Below are 15823 nucleotides of genomic sequence, written 5' to 3'. Positions count from 1 at the left end.
TATTGACAGTGAATGTTATATAAAGAGGTGAATATAATTAATGCAACTGAAATGTGTATTTTAAATAGGCAAACTTTACCACAACTAACAAAGCAGAAAGATATTAAAAATTGTAAGTAAATATATACATGGATTTAAATTATCTACATCTATATACATTGTAATATCCAAGATCACAGTCACCAAGACATAAATACACACTTAACTACAAATTTTAAGTAAGTTGTGATTTAATTTTGTTTTGGCTTACTTATTTATCTGACTTGTTTACTTATTTATGTTTGACTATGTAGCTCTGGCTGGCCTGGAACTCATCATATAGTCCCGATTAGCCTTGAACTCAGAGATCCACCTGCCACTGCCTCTTGAGAGCTAGGATTCAAGGCTTGTGCTACTGCACCAGGCTTCTGTTTTGGACTCTTACTAAAACAATGTTATATAGTCTGTTATCAGGCCCTCTAGCAAAGCATAGTCATTTAACTAGTAGTTAAAATACATCCTAGTAATTTTAAACGACACAAAGTCTAATACTACTAATTAACCAAACCGAAAACCCATGTAATTTGTGGCATGTGAGCGCACTCACTAGGAACTGATGGCAGGGCCTGCCTAGGGACGACTCCACCACTGAGCTAACATCTGAAGCTCAGGCTCCATCTCTTCAGCCATCAGTGTACAGTCCTATTTACGTTTCCAGTTCCCAGCACCCCTCCCTTCACCATCTCTGCTTCAGATCACCCTAGCCCTCAAGGTCTAGATGCCAGGTTTTTATGGTTTTGTTTGAGACAGTGACTTGCTACGCAGTGCAAACTGTCCTGGAACTTACTACCTAGGTCAGGCTATCTTCAGATCATGGTCCTCCTGCCTCAGTTTCCTCAGAGCTAGGATTATAGAGCTGTGCTTCCGCAGCCAACTAGGCTTCAGTTCCAACCACCTCAACTCCTATTCAGCTTTCCAGAATATCCACACCCGAGATGAGGTAAACTTGTAAAGACGTGTGGCAAAAAATGCTGGGAAAAGGAAACACTGTAGAGGTCTCAGATGCTAGGACTAAGTGGTGTTTTTGGCCTATCTTTGATATTTCTCTATTTTACGTAACAAACTAATTCCAATTTAGATATTCCCATTAATTAATTTTTTTTTTCTAAATCAGGAGTTTTAACATATGAGCAGAGACACTTACCTCATTCCCTGACCACCTCTTATCACCACTATCCACACTATTGAAGCCTGAATCAAGGGCTCCGTAAGGGCGGCCTGAGTACAGTTCTTCATGGCTGTCCAAAATAAGTGTCACTTGTTACTATGAGGCTTTATGTATTTTTTTAAAGTAGCATTTGAAATTAACCAGTCACAGTTCTATCAATAAACATTCTCATGACACTTGGTCACGTAAACGTTAGAGCTAAGTGAACATTCTCTGAGCTTTTCAACAAGAAAATCCAAATAGCAACAAAGTAAACAGACAGTATGAGGCCCCACACTCAGAGTTCACTTTCAGCTGCTCAATTTTGGTTTTGCTGTATCCAACTTTAACGCCAGCTTACAAGGCAGTAGATTTCATCTCACAGCCTCTCCATACTCATGTGCCAAGACGTGTCGTTGTCGTCACCAGTCCACATCCCTCTTATCTTCCCTTCGGCTGTTTTTTTCTCTCCTGTTAACCCCTCTTCTGCTTTATCATCACAGGTATTTGTTCTACAGCCCTTTGTTTCCATTTTCCTTAAGATCTCTCCTCCACCTTCCTGATCCTCTTGCTAACTTTCACACACATGCAAATGGAGGTCCTCACCCAAACAAAAACATTATCCTTCTCTGCTGGGTTTGGCAGTGTTCTTTCTCTTTCAATGGACAGTCTGAGGGGCACTGGTGCTAGTTCCTCTTTAAAGACTTGTACAGTTCAGCACTGAAGCCATCTGGTCTTGGACCTCTCTTTATTCGAGGCTTGATTACAGCTTCAGTCTCCTTGATTGTTACTGCCCTAAGGTGTTTATACCTTAATTTAGTTTTGTAGGTCATACATTTCTAGAAATTTACGAACTTCTTAAAAGATCTTCTGTTGTTTTGGAACATAAGTTTTCAAGTGTACCCCCAAATAATTTTCTGTATTTTGGATCTTGTGGTAACCTCCCTTTTTTCTTTTTTTTTTCATCTCTAATTTCTGTGTCTTCCCTCTTTCTCTTGGCTAATTTGGCCCTGGGTTTGTCAATCTTGATTATGTATCAAACAACCAACTGTCCGAAGCTACATTTTGTTCTTTCATCATGCAATTCCCTAACGTCTGCCCCATCTTTACTATGTCTTTCCATTTTCTACCCTGGGGTTGCATCATTAGGCTATTTGGATCTGACGGCACGTGCAACTACTGCCCTGCTGCAGCTCGTTCTTAAACGCTCCATCTGTAGAATATCTTCTGAATCCTCTCCTCACCCCCACCGCCCTCTGCACGGCCCCCACCGCCTCTGCACGGCCCCCACCGCCTCTGCACGGCCCCCACTGCCCTCTGCACGGCCCCCACCGCCTCTGCACGGCCCCCACCGCCTCTGCACGGCCCCCACCGCCCTCTGCACGGCCCCCACTGCCCTCTGCACGGCCCCCACTGCCCTCTGCACGGCCCCCACCGCCCTCTGCACGGCCCCCACTGCCCTCTGCACGGCCCCCCACCGCCTCTGCACGGCCCCCGCCCCCACCGCCCTCTGCACGGCCCCCACCGCCCTCTGCACGGCCCCCACTGCCCTCTGCACGGCCCCCACTGCCCTCTGCACGGCCCCCACTGCCCTCTGCACGGCCCCCACTGCCCTCTGCACGGCCCCCACTGCCCTCTGCACGGCCCCCACTGCCCTCTGCACGGCCCCCACTGCCCTCTGCACGGCCCCCACTGCCCTCTGCACGGCCCCCACTGCCCTTGCACAGTCCCCACTGCTTGGCTTACCATCTTTTGCTTTTCTGCCCTTTTCCTGGGATTTTTCACTTCTGCTGGATTTCCAAAACTCTTTCTCTACTCTCTCTGCATTACCACTCACACAAAAACAGACTCTGGTCTGCTTTGTTGAAGAAATCTCTGCTATTCTGCAATATTCTGCAACTTATACTCATTCTCTACATCTCTGCTCCATTGTTTTTATGTTTTAAATTTTACTTATTTTATTTCATGCTTTTTTTGAGACAGAGTCTTACTACGTAGCCCTTGCTGTCCTGGAACTCACTATATAGACCAGGATGGCTTACAAATCACAGAGATCCACCTGCTGCCTCCAGAGTGCTGGAATTAAGTGAATTCAACACCACACCTGGCTTATTTTTTTAATTTTAATATTTAGTTATTTAGGTGTTTTGAGACAGGGTTTCTCTGTGTAGCCTTGGCTGTCCTGGACTCACTTTGTAGACCAGGCTGGTCTTGAACTCAAATCAATCTGCCTGCCTCTGCCTCCTCCAGTGCTGGGATTACAGGAATGTGCCACCACACCCAGCTTGTTTTTTATCTTTAATAATATTTTTCCAAATTAAATTTATATATATCTAAATATCAGCAGTATAATCTTGGCAAAATACAGTATCTTTGTAATTCTATCACAAGAGAGGACTTTCTATTTGCCAAAATGTTCCCCTACACCTCTCTGTGGTTGATTCTGGTCACCTTGTTATTGTTGTTAGGGATAACCACTGTCTTGAGGCTTTTGTTTTGTTTTTAAGTCTTCAATTAGTGTGGAAACTGAATAACAGTTCCTAAGGATACATATAACCATCAAAGAATCTCAGAACGTTTGCTAAGCATCAACAGTGCAAGATGCCACACCCTGACTCTGCTCATGTGAGACCCTGGAACAGGCGAGACCGGCTGTCAGAGGCAGGTCTATCTGCTTGGTCCTGGGGTAGAAAAAAAGCACTAGCTTTGAGGGAGGGGAGGGGAATTGAATGCTGGACATGCTGGCTGTGTTGGTGGTTCTCCAAACTCACAGAGCCACACAATCCACCTGGTAAAGCTTGGTGTTTGTAGACCGTGTCTCAGCACTGCTAAAGCACTGAAAGCACTCTTCCTACACTTCTGTAAACAATGTCTGAGCACCTTCTCTGGCTGCTCCATACCTCCTTTTGGTATGTCACCTTTCTTGAACTTAGTCATTCCCGTGCCTCTCTATGGATATCCAGTGACTTAATTTGCATTCCTGGGATTAATAACAATGGTGAGTACTTTGTTGTGTGTGTACTGACCACATAACTCTCTTTGTGAAGAGTCTTCAAGCCCATTTCTCATTGGGTTGTTTATTACTAAGTTGTAAGTATTTATTATACATCTGGGTACAGGCTGACTTTCCTTCATTTGCTTTACAAATATTTTCCCCAGGCCATGCTAACATTTTCTTTTTATGGATAGCTGCTTCTCAGTTTGATGAAGTCTAACTTATTCTTTCTTTTGTAGCAACTATTATTGTCTCTGTGATCAGCAGGATATTCCTGTGTGTGTTGGGGGTGTGTGTGCAGGAAAATGTGTGGGCATTTGGGAAGCCATAGGTCAACATCAGTGTCTTCTTCAGTTGCCCCCACTTTATTTTTGAGCACTGCCATGCACTGCACCTGGAGCTCACGGAGTTGGCTCAAAGAGCTGGCCAATAAACGCTGGGATCCACCGCCTCTGCCTCCGAGAGCAGAGATGACAGTAGCGTGCTGCCATGTCCAGACTTTATTGGGGATCTAAACTCAAGTCCTTACGTTTTCCCCTGAGCTGTCTCCCAGTCTCAGAGGTATTCTTTCAGGAGTTTTATTCCTTTATTCATTCATTCATTTTATTTATTTGCTGCTTCTGCTGCTTCTTCTCCTTTTTTGTTTTTTCCAGACAGGGTTTGTCTATGTAGCCTGGGCTGTCCTAGACTTTCTTTGTAGACCAGGCTGGCCTGGAACTCACAGCAATTGGCCTGCCTCTGCTTTTCCTAGTGCTAGGATTAAAAGTGTGCACCACCACACCCAGCTTTTTTGCTTCTTCTTGAACATACTCTTAAAAAAGTAGCTTAATTAGAAATCTTTAAAAAATAATAAATCTGATTTTAAAAAATTAGTATTTTAACCTAATAAAGCTTCCTAAGTAAATAAGCAATTTTAAATTGCACAATTTAAAATAAATGATGATTGTTTTTGTTTCTTTTTGTTTTTGTCTTTCTGATGCAGGGTTTTCATTCAGTTCAAGCTGGCCCTGAATCCTTGATCCTCCTGTCTCTATCTCTCAAGTGCTGGGATTACAGGCATATACTGGCATGTACTAGCATGTGTGTCTAAAATACAGTGTTCTTCTGAGAGTGACTTTTATATTCTACATTTTTTTGATTCATCCATAAATGTAATTTTTATGAGTTTTAAAGTCATGTCACAACGCATCAGGACATGAAATGGCAGCTGGATACTATTTGCCAATCATTAGTTCACAGAAATCACTTTAACTTTTGTAAAACAAAGATGAAACATTTCTATTCACTTGTAAAACAAACCTGCACAAGAATGCAAGGCAGCTTTAAAAACTTGTCACTTTCTTTGTTGATAAAGGTGGGCAAGACTCTTGTTCCCACCTGGCCAGCTACCCCTTGCAGTATATTCAATAAACCTACTTTCTTTTTTCCCCTCCTTTTCTCCCTTCCTCCTTCCCTCCCTTTCTTCCTTCCTCCTCCCCATCTCTTTCTTTCTCTCTCTCTCTCTCTCTCTCTCTCTCTCTCTCTCTTTCTTTCTGAGACAAGGCTTCCCTGTGCAGCTCTGGCTGTCCTCATACTTGCTCTGTAGACTAGGCTGGCTTCAAACTCACAGAGACCTACCTGCTACAATTAAAGGCTGTACCACCACGATCTTAAACGTATTTTCTTAACCACAAACAAAAGGTCATACTTTATGGGCAATAATACAAAGATCTCTCTGCCCAAAGTACAAAAGGATATATATGAAAAAGCATGGGTATCCTGGCATTTTCTTTTTTTGCCTGCCCTCACAGAAATCATTTAACTTAAAAGCAAAAACAAAACAAAAAAGTAAAAAAACTTCTCAGTATAATTATTAATTTCCTTTTTGAAGGAAGAATTCCCCCAACTTTGTATTTTGAAAACAATTCATATCACACCAAAGTTGGTAAAGTAGTACAATGAGTCCCTATATGTCCTAGACTTTACAGCAGTTCCCTAAGTGATTTTATTGATAGTCTGAGATCTGTCTGCCCTGATGCTGTTTGTTTGAAAGCCCAGACATTAAGGTATCATGTGTGTTTCAATACAGCCAAATCAGGCCCAGTGACCAAGGGTAACTGCTGTCTGCTGAAATATCTAAGCCATCTAGAAAAATTCTTTTTGGAGGCAGGAGATAGAGCTTAATGTTAGAGAACTTGCCTGGCATATATGTTGTAATTTGCTTTTTATTGCTGTGATAAACATTTTGACCAAAAACAACTTGGGGAAGAAAGGGCTTATTTGGTTTACACTACATCACTGTTGTTCATGAGGAGGTCAGGACAGGAACTGAAGCAGAGACCGTGGAGGAATGCCTTTTACTCATCTGCTTTCATAGTTTGCTTTTTACACAACGGATGACCACCTGCCCAGAGGTAGTACTGCCCAAATACTGCCCAAGTCTGGCTGCTCTTACATCAATCAGTAAACAAGAAAACTCCCCACAGATCTGTGGGCTAATCCTAGGCATTTTTCTCTATTAAGGTTCCCAGTTCCCAAATGATTCTAGTTTGGGTCAGGCCTGACAAAAAAACTAACCAGAATACCTTCACTGGTCTAATCCCCCATACTGCAAGTAAATAGGTAAATTATCCCTTTCTACAGCAGCCAGAAAAAAAATATGTGTATCTCCAGATTTACCAAATGATGCTTTGTAACACACAGAAATACAACCTGGAGGCCAGGCAGACTTCTGTCATATTCTATCTTTACCCATGTCAGTCTCCTGAACAAACAAACCCCAAAAGCATTTCAAGTACACTGGCAGCTTCTCTACAGCAAGATGATGACGTAGCACATAGTATAACACGACAGAATTTCAAGTGTAGCTACTCAGTCTTGTAGATCAGGACGGTGTCACTGTTATTAAAAATGTAAGTTTCAATATCTTCATTTAAATGCAGCGCCACCTACTTCACAGAGCTACGTGAACACAAACTGAGGAAACACAACCTAAGAACTGTACAGAGCCTGTACAGAGCCTCAGAGAAGTACCTCTCAGTAAGAATGTGCTCTCAAGAGAGCACTCATGGTAAGAGTCACCACATCTATTCCAATGGAGCTTGTCATTGAGCATTTATTACGTGCCACACCCTGTTCTAGGTGCTAGGAATATTAAACAGGAATAAAGGATGGTCCCTGTTGTTGAAGATTAGGCTTGTTAACTAATTCAGTGGGTGGAGTTGCAGAAGCAGGTCTTTTTCATTTCAGAGGCTTACTCTGCAGTCTAGCTCTGACCTTGAACTCATGACCCTCCTGACTGCTAAGATTATAAATATGCTATCAAACCTAGCTGGATGGACTCTTCTTACCAGTGCCTTAATATTTCCTTGGTTTGGGTTTATACTCACATCAACAAAATAAATATGTCTGGTTAATAACATAAACCTGCTTAAAGTAATCTTATCAAAAAGCAGGATTCAGCTGGGCATGGTGGCTCAAGCTTTTAATCCCAGCATTCTGGGGGCAGAGGCAGGCAGATCTTTGTGAGTTTGAGGACAGAGTGAGTTTCATGACAGCCAGGGCTACACAGAGAAACCCTGATTTGATTTTCTATAGACTGCTAATGAAAACCACTAAATAAAGCAAAGGTGATAACAACAGTGCAACTTATCAAGTGAGATAAGACATTTTTATCTGGAAATTAATAAAAAATGTAATTTTTATAAATTGGCTTCTGGGAGTTTCAGTGGGTGCTGGGTTTTGTGGTAGTACTGTTTTTTTTAATTAACAATTTTTTATCAGCATATACTCATTTCACATAGTTATGTACTTTATAAAGACATTTTCATATAATTAATTATATCATGTACTTTGGCCATTATCCCATGCCTTTTCTTGTTCTGTTTTGTATCAGTTTCAGGATCCTTCTGCTTGCCTCTAAGTATAATGGTAAGTACCACTATGCTAAACTTGTGGGTCTTTTAAAAAATTATAAACAAACATTAAGATGTTTAAGTCTGGCCAGGCAGGATAGTGCACACCTTTAATCCCAGCACTCAGGAGGCAGATGCAGGCAGATCTGAATTCAATGCCAGCCTGATCTACATAGTAAGTTCCAGGTCAGCCAGGACTACAAAGCAGAGATGCTGTCTCAAAACAAAACGAAACAAAACAAAACAAACAACAACATCAAAAGATGGGTAAATCTAAGAACTGACAGTATTAGCCAGTCTAGTTTGTACTGAATATTCCAAGAGTTAATGTACTCTTTTGGAGGTCTGGACTCTATCTAAATGAACCCTAGTCTAATTATTATGCCTAATATTTACATTGGTTTTATGGTCACTTAACAACTTTCAGATTCAGGATATTTGCTATTTAGAAGTATTGAAAGAGTATAAGCAGTACAAAGATTATTCTGAAAATGGAAGTGCTAAGAGGTTAAACAAACAGCTTAGTATCCTAAGACAGAAACTCAGAACCAAGAGCCCCTGACTCTATGCCTACCATTTGAATAAGTAAACCAGTAACTATAAGGCAATTCTATTAATCTGTACCTCTGAAAGAAAACATTTCATTCCCTGGTACCTGAGGAGCGAAATGAAATACTACCTACAAAGCCTCCCTTCACTGTTCATGAGGAACTAGTTCCAGGATTCTTCACAGATATCCAAATCCAGACTGAAATGTCAAAGCATTCCCATAAAGTCTATGGATATTTCCTAAGGATTTTTGTTGCTGCTGAGACAGGATCTTATGTAGCCCAAGTTGGCCTTGAATTTCCCATGTAGTTGAGGATGATCTTCCAAGTGCTAGGATTACAAGAATGTACCATCATATCAGCAGTTGTTCTTTGTTTGAGCCAGGATTTTCTAGAGTGAGTCCAAATTCCTGGGTTCAAGCCGTCCTCCAGTTTAAGTCTTCTGAGGGGTGGAACTATAGATACATGTCAACAGACCTGGCGACCCTGTGCCTATGTTTTCTTCAATCATCTCTAAATTATTCATAATGCCTAATACACTATAAATGGCATGCATGTAGTTGCTATGCTGCATTGTGTAGGAAATAATGACAAGAAAAAAAGTATAAATGTTAAGCAAAGGTACAGTTCTTTATTCTGAATACTTGCAATCCACACTTGGTTCAATCGATGGATATAAAGGGACAATTACGTCTACATATATGTAACAAATTAAAATTTCTAGGAATAATCCCAAGAAATAGTCTAAAAAAGATGAAAAATATAGAAAACAGCCTAACTAGTGATCATAACTAGGTATTATGACAGAGCCTGTAACATATCACTTCTGTAACTTCTAATTCCTTTGGAATTGACATATTTATGTCATATTTATGACATATTTATGCTATTTAGGTTTCCCACTTACTTAGAAACCTGAAAGAACATTTTTCCATTAATTCAAGTCTTACCTGTTAGGAAACATGCACTCAAGTCCTTTGCCTCATAAGTTAACTAATATTTTATGTGTTTCATTATGTATTTAAAGTAATATAAGCACTATAATACTTATAAAGATAAATTAGACCAGCCTCAGAACTAAAAAGCAGGTCATGGAGAAACAGGCCTTGCAAATAGCACATCAGCCCTCAATCAAGCTCACCCTTCATTACCATCTCTTTAGGCGGGTCTTTAAACACACCCTGCACTCACCATCATTAGGCAGCTTACACTCAAACCTTAACAGCAGCAGTAGCAATTTCATGCTCCTACTCTGCTATTTCAGGAGAGGGAAGTTTTCCCTCCAAAGATCACTAACTCCACCAGGGAAAATAAACTGTGTACAAGAAAGAAAAGCCAACTTTGATCTATTGTAAATCTTGATAGAGTATCATACAAAGCACCTTTAATTAAAACTTAAAATAGGAAAATCAAGGCTTTCATCCACACCTAAGAAACATTTTCATATCATAAGCAATTAACTGAGCTAGGAGAAAAAGCAAGGAGAAAGAGAAAATAGATGGTAAAATGAAAACTCTTGGCAATAAGATCGGAGTTATTTCATATTCTTCACTGCCAAAATCCTTCTCCCTCAAGAGGCCTACATGTAGCCCAGTAAATCACACTGCATCTCCACCAACTTCCCAGAGCTCACCTGTCATGTCCTTAACATCTTTACCCGCCTCAGTCCTCTCAGAGGCAAGCACTGAACTGAGGATATTCTTGGTATGCACAGTTATGGTATGACTTTCATTTTTTTTTTCTGTATTAGTTTATGCTTAAGCAACTAGGTTAGATCTGCTGTTCAAATATCCTTCATAATGTCCAAGTTTTTAATCTAATAGCTAGGCTAAGCACCCTGGAATGTCATTACAAAGATCTTTCTGGAAATTGTATGTGGATGATAGCAATATTTATCTGATTAAATCAGCTTTTCTTTCACTCAATAACTATTTCCTCAGTATTACTATGTATGCCAAATGCTCACCTGAGTGCGGACTAGACTACCATAAGAAAGGCAGAATTTGCAGCAAAGGGTGGGAGTCAAATCCCTACAAAGTAACACTATTTACCTGAGAAATCCTGTTTCAGATGGCTTCAAATTACTCCTTTCTAATATGAAACACTTAAATCTTTTAATAATTTCTAATAAAAACTTAAAACTGTAATAAATTGCCTTTTCTGAACATGATACATATTTAATATACCATATCAATACCTGGCTATACCCACTTTTAGAAACCATATGGACATTTGTTGATCTACTTTAGGCTAGAAAATTATGAAGCAAGCTCATCTGGACTGTGGTTTCAGCAAAAACTGACAGTTCCTAAATAAAGGCCTGAAAGGTTCTCTGTTGAGTAAAGTCCATGAGCATCATAACATTCTTTACTGAGATATCTAGCTCTCCTTTTTGAAGGCTTTTTAATTTAATTCCTACATTTAAGATTGTTCCACATGGCTGGGACTGGGAGTGCCAAGTAGATGACCTTACATGGCATGAGCTATATAGCTAAGAAATTCACAGACTAAAAGATCTTGAGGTGACAACATTCAGCAGAACCCATGCCTCTTCACAGTCACAAAGGAAATGAAGCAGAATGTTCAAGTGACTTGCTATAAGTCAGAAACTTTTTAAGCGCAGAGCTAAGGTTAGTATTCAAGCCACTCACACCAGTGAATTTCAACCAGGGGCCTACCCAGGGATCCTGGCAATATCTGGCTATCGGGAAACATTTCAGTGTGTTACTGGTACCTGGGAGGGAGGGGCCAGGATGTTGTTAACTATCCACAAAATGGGGAACAACCTTTCATGACAAAGAACTGCCTGGACTATAATGTCAATACCACCCAAACTGCAAGAGACTGAGCCAGAACCACATTTTGCAGGATCTATGTAACCAGTTCCTATTTGACTCAAGCATTCTGAGGATAAGAGTGTTACTTTCCTTCAGGCAATTTAAGAATAAAGTTAATTTGACTTTCCCTTTGATGACTATGACAAAAGAGTAAAACATACTTACCAGGAGCCAAATCCTAGGGGTCTCCTTTCATAATCCGGCAGATCTGGAGCAATCTTACAAGCTTGTATGTTCAGGTACTTAAATATGTGAATTTTGCCTTTTATACATATCTAAATAAAATAACAAATGCAGCCAAATTACTATTCATCTGAAGTATAGGTGTTCTTTTAAACATATTATTTTATGTGTATGAGTGTTTTGCTTGCATGCGCATCTCTACACCATGTGCGTGTCTGGTGCCCAGGGGCCGGAAGAGGCTATTCGATCTCCTTGAACTAAAGGTACACACACTTGTGAGCAGCCATGAGGATGCTGGGTTGTAGGCTCCAGTCCCCTGGAAAAAGTGTTCTTAATGGCAGAGCTGCCTCTCCAGCCCCCAGATGTGTTCTCTCTCTCCTTCCCACCCTTTTTTTTTTTAATAACTAGCTTTTTGTGTAATATATATTAGAGTTTTAAGGCATCCCTATTAAATCCACAGTCCATTAATTAAAAATAACCTGTATCATCTGGTTCAGTGTTTACTTTAGGGTTTTGTCTTTTAGTTATTAGAAAGTTTCAGTAGCAGAGTAACTTATGATTATAAACACTGTTATATACCAAGTAAATTGAACACACTGCTTAGTTATACAGTCAGGACTTTAAAGATTTCTTCTAGGTATTAATCATCTATAATTACATTTTAAATGCTGATCTCTGTGGAAGAGAACTAGCAATGATAAATTGGTGAAATTTACATACATTCAATTTTGTTGTGACTTGTCTCATGAGGCAAACAAATTCTAATGAAACTATAATTTGAGTCTAAAAATGTCCCCTAAAGGCTCATGTATTAAAAGCTTAGTTGTTAGCTGATGGGCTTTTGAGCAGTGAATGGATCAAGTGGGCTCTAATGTGATCATGATCATGAATTCATACATTATGACTTCATGGCTAAATGGGCATCAGGAGACTGGGTGTGGTTGGAGGAAGACAGGACTGGGGGTGTGCCTCTCAAGGGTGAAACTAGTCCTGAAGCCTTCCTGTTTCCTGGCTGTTAAGCAGCCTCCTCGACCACACGCTCTTGCTGCCATGATACTGTCTCACCACAGGTCCATAGCAACGGAGCCAGCCGACTAGAACCCTGAAACCAGGAGCCTTACTTAGTTCTTTTAACTCACTTCCTCTTAAGTACTTCATCACAGACTAAAACCCAACTACCTCAAAACCTTTTAATTGTGAGGTTCTCATGTAACTTTCCCAGATTCTATGACTGTCACAAGCTTATACATTATTAAACTGCAAAGTGAGGGTGAGCTAGCTCTCAGGTAGAGGTTCTTGCTACCTATGCCTGGTGATAGGAGTTTGATCCCTGGAACCACATACAGGTAGAGAGGGAACTAACTTCAAGAGCTGTCTCTGAATTGCACATGTCAGAGCACATGTGCACAGACACAATGAAAAACAAAAACTTTAAGAAATTTCAGTGCACCTGGTGCATGGTGGTACATGTCTGTAGTCCCAGCACTCGGGCAGACAGTGGCAGGCAGATCTATGTGAGTTTGAGGCCAGCCTGGTCTACAAAGCAAGTCTAAGACAGCCAAGTCTACTCAGAGAAATCCTGTTTCAAAAAAAGATGGGGCTAGAGAGATGGTGGTTAAGTGCGCTGACTGCTCTTCCCAAGGTCCTGAGTTCAATTCCCAGCAACCACATGGTGGCTCACAACCATCTATAATGAGATCTGGTGCCTTCTTCTGGCGTGCAGGGGCACATGCAGACAGAACACCGTATTCATAATAAATCTTAAAAAAGAAAAAAAAAACTTCATAGTGAAAACTATGAGCTTGGCAAATATTTTATAGATTACAGGATATAACCTACCTTATAGTTAGTAGTTTCATTTCAGTTACTAACAAACAAATGAGCCAACTGGTTAAATGAGGAATTTACCATTTCAGGAAACAGGAAGGCACAGAAACAATGTTACCAAGTATATAGTGATAATTTTCAGTTTGGAAAGTTGTCTGACACTTATGCTCTCCAATTCAAGCTTTAATAGGAGAAAATTACAAAAGAAATTAACTCAAATTTCATTTATAAATCTAGGTTTGTTTTTTTTTTTTTTTTACTCCCAAGACAGATTTGCAGCCCCAGCTGTCCTGGAACTAGAGCTCCACATCTGCCTCAGCCTGTGAGCCCTGGGATTAAGGGCATGCGCCTCCACCGCCCAGCCAGAAAACTAGTTTTTGAAAATTACTCAAGTTAAAATCTTTAAGGACTAGGGAGTCAGAAAATGCTTGCCCCTGTGCAAGCATGAGGACCCAAGTTTGGATCTTCAGTACCCACATAAAAGTACCATACATTGGGAGGGGAGGGGAGAGACAGGGGGATCTCTGGGGTTTGGAGTCTAGCTGAATTGGTGAGCTCCAAACTCAGTGAGAGATTTTTGTCTACAAAAACAGTAAGGTGGAGAATGACTGAGGAAGACACCTGTCGTCAAACTCTGGTGCACACATGAACACACAAACATACAAAAGTGCCATCTTTTGGAAACATCAAACTCTTTCTTCCATCCCTTTTATTATGGGCACAGGTGGTGGTGGTGTGCTGATGGTAGCGGTGGGGAACGACAAGATGGATACGATGCACAAAGAATTTCCTTTAATGCTCCAACAGAAGCCGCCCTTCAGCAGACTTTACCCATGATTACCTGTGCAGGAGGCGACTGCAGCGGGTTGTTATCCAGGGTGATCACCTGCAGGTGCCGAAGGTTCCGGTAACAAACGGGGATTGCTGTGATTTTGTTGCAGGAGAAGTCCAGTCGTATCAAAGGCACCTCTGCCAGCTCTGCATGAAAGTAAATGAAGAAACAATCACTGGTATTTTGAAACTACAGTTTTTACATGTGCTTCCAGTTAAATGTGGTAGATTAAAAAACCACTTACCACTATTCTTCGTGAATATAGTATAAAATAAAGGTATAAAATAAAGTCTGGTTGCTTAGAGACAGGAATTCCACCAGAAACCAGGCAGTGTGACTCCCTCCCTGCTCCCAGTACGACTTAGTTCTCAGAACCTGACACTATTTAAAAAAATAAAAAAGACAACAAAGGAGCTAGAGAGAGGTCTTTATGAACAGCTAATGTCAGATGCCTGTGGCCCCAGTCCCAAGAACCTCAGCTGGACACTCACAGTCACACCACAGGAACCAGAAAGTTATTCTCCATGGAAACTGTACCAGAAGGCCCTGAACTTAGGGAGTGAGGGTCGGTGGGAAGTAGGTGTCGGCAGTTGGAAATCGAGGGCACTAACGGCAAGTCCACCTTTTCCACCTACCCTGCCTTAGCCACCCCTGAATTCCAGTGATAACACGCGCACACAATCATATAAAGGTATGCCAAATGCATCTTTCTCTGGAGGAACTGCTCACTCCCATACAAACGGTCTTTAGATACTGACATGGAGTTTCCCTCAGTAAAATATATAGCCTCTTGCTTAATCACCCTTCAACAATTTCTGCCCAATGTATTCAGAACTTCTAGGATGCTGTGTACACATTGTACATGACCCTCAGAAACTGAGAGGTCTCCAACATGTAAGACAGAAACAAAAAAATAAATTAACTAATAAAAGAAAAAAAAAAAAGCCAGAAGTGGTGGTGTATGCCTTTAATCCCAGCACTCAGATGGACTGCTGTGAGTTCAAGACCAGCCTGGTCAATCCGAGTCCAGGATAGCCAAAGCTAAACAGAGAAACCCTGTTTCAAAAAACAAACAAACAAAAAAAGGAAGAAGAAACAAGAAAGTACATAGAACAGAAGGAAATTTGATAAGCCAGAATGTTTTTACTTCAGAGAAATAGAATACAGAATCACTAAAATATAGTCTTTTTTTCCCCCTAAAAAGTCACAGAATAATAAGCATTTTATGATGGTAGAAACTAAAAATTCTCAATAAATTTCTGAAATTGGAAAATTCAAGAATGGTTTGAACTTTTTTTACTCTAGATTAGCACAAAATGGTGAAGAAATGAATAAGAAAAATCAAAAGATCAAAGATTTAGACATAACATTCAATTTAAAAACTGGGACAGAAAAGCCAGAAAGAAAGATGATCACAGAGAGGGAAGGGAGCAGCAATATGAGTTAGTACGCAGGTGTGGGGGCACATGGGAAGATTTGGAACACTTGGGGGGCAGGGGCAGGTGGAGAGTCTGAGGCCAGC

At 40.7% G+C, this 15823-nt stretch overlaps 1 protein-coding gene across 12 annotated transcripts in view; it reads right to left on the bottom strand.

Annotated features, from left to right (window-relative positions):
* Lrch3 (leucine rich repeats and calponin homology domain containing 3) overlaps positions 1-15823 on the bottom strand; it is a 99558-nt gene that overhangs the window by 42392 nt on the left and 41343 nt on the right. For all 12 annotated transcript variants that reach the window (XM_060370254.1, XM_060370261.1, XM_060370258.1 and 9 more), the window contains exons 5-7: positions 14311-14447; positions 11625-11734; positions 1184-1277 (exon numbers count right to left, since the gene is read on the bottom strand). In XM_060370254.1, the coding sequence (XP_060226237.1) occupies positions 1184-1277; positions 11625-11734; positions 14311-14447 (341 nt within the window). The remainder of the gene's footprint in view (positions 1-1183; positions 1278-11624; positions 11735-14310; positions 14448-15823) is intronic.

The sequence above is a fragment of the Meriones unguiculatus genome, chromosome 17 (genome assembly GCF_030254825.1).
Source record: "Meriones unguiculatus strain TT.TT164.6M chromosome 17, Bangor_MerUng_6.1, whole genome shotgun sequence".
Taxonomy (NCBI): Eukaryota; Metazoa; Chordata; class Mammalia; order Rodentia; family Muridae; genus Meriones; species Meriones unguiculatus.
Note: the sequence above shows the minus strand (reverse complement) of the source record. Positions and strands in the feature narration are given on the sequence as shown.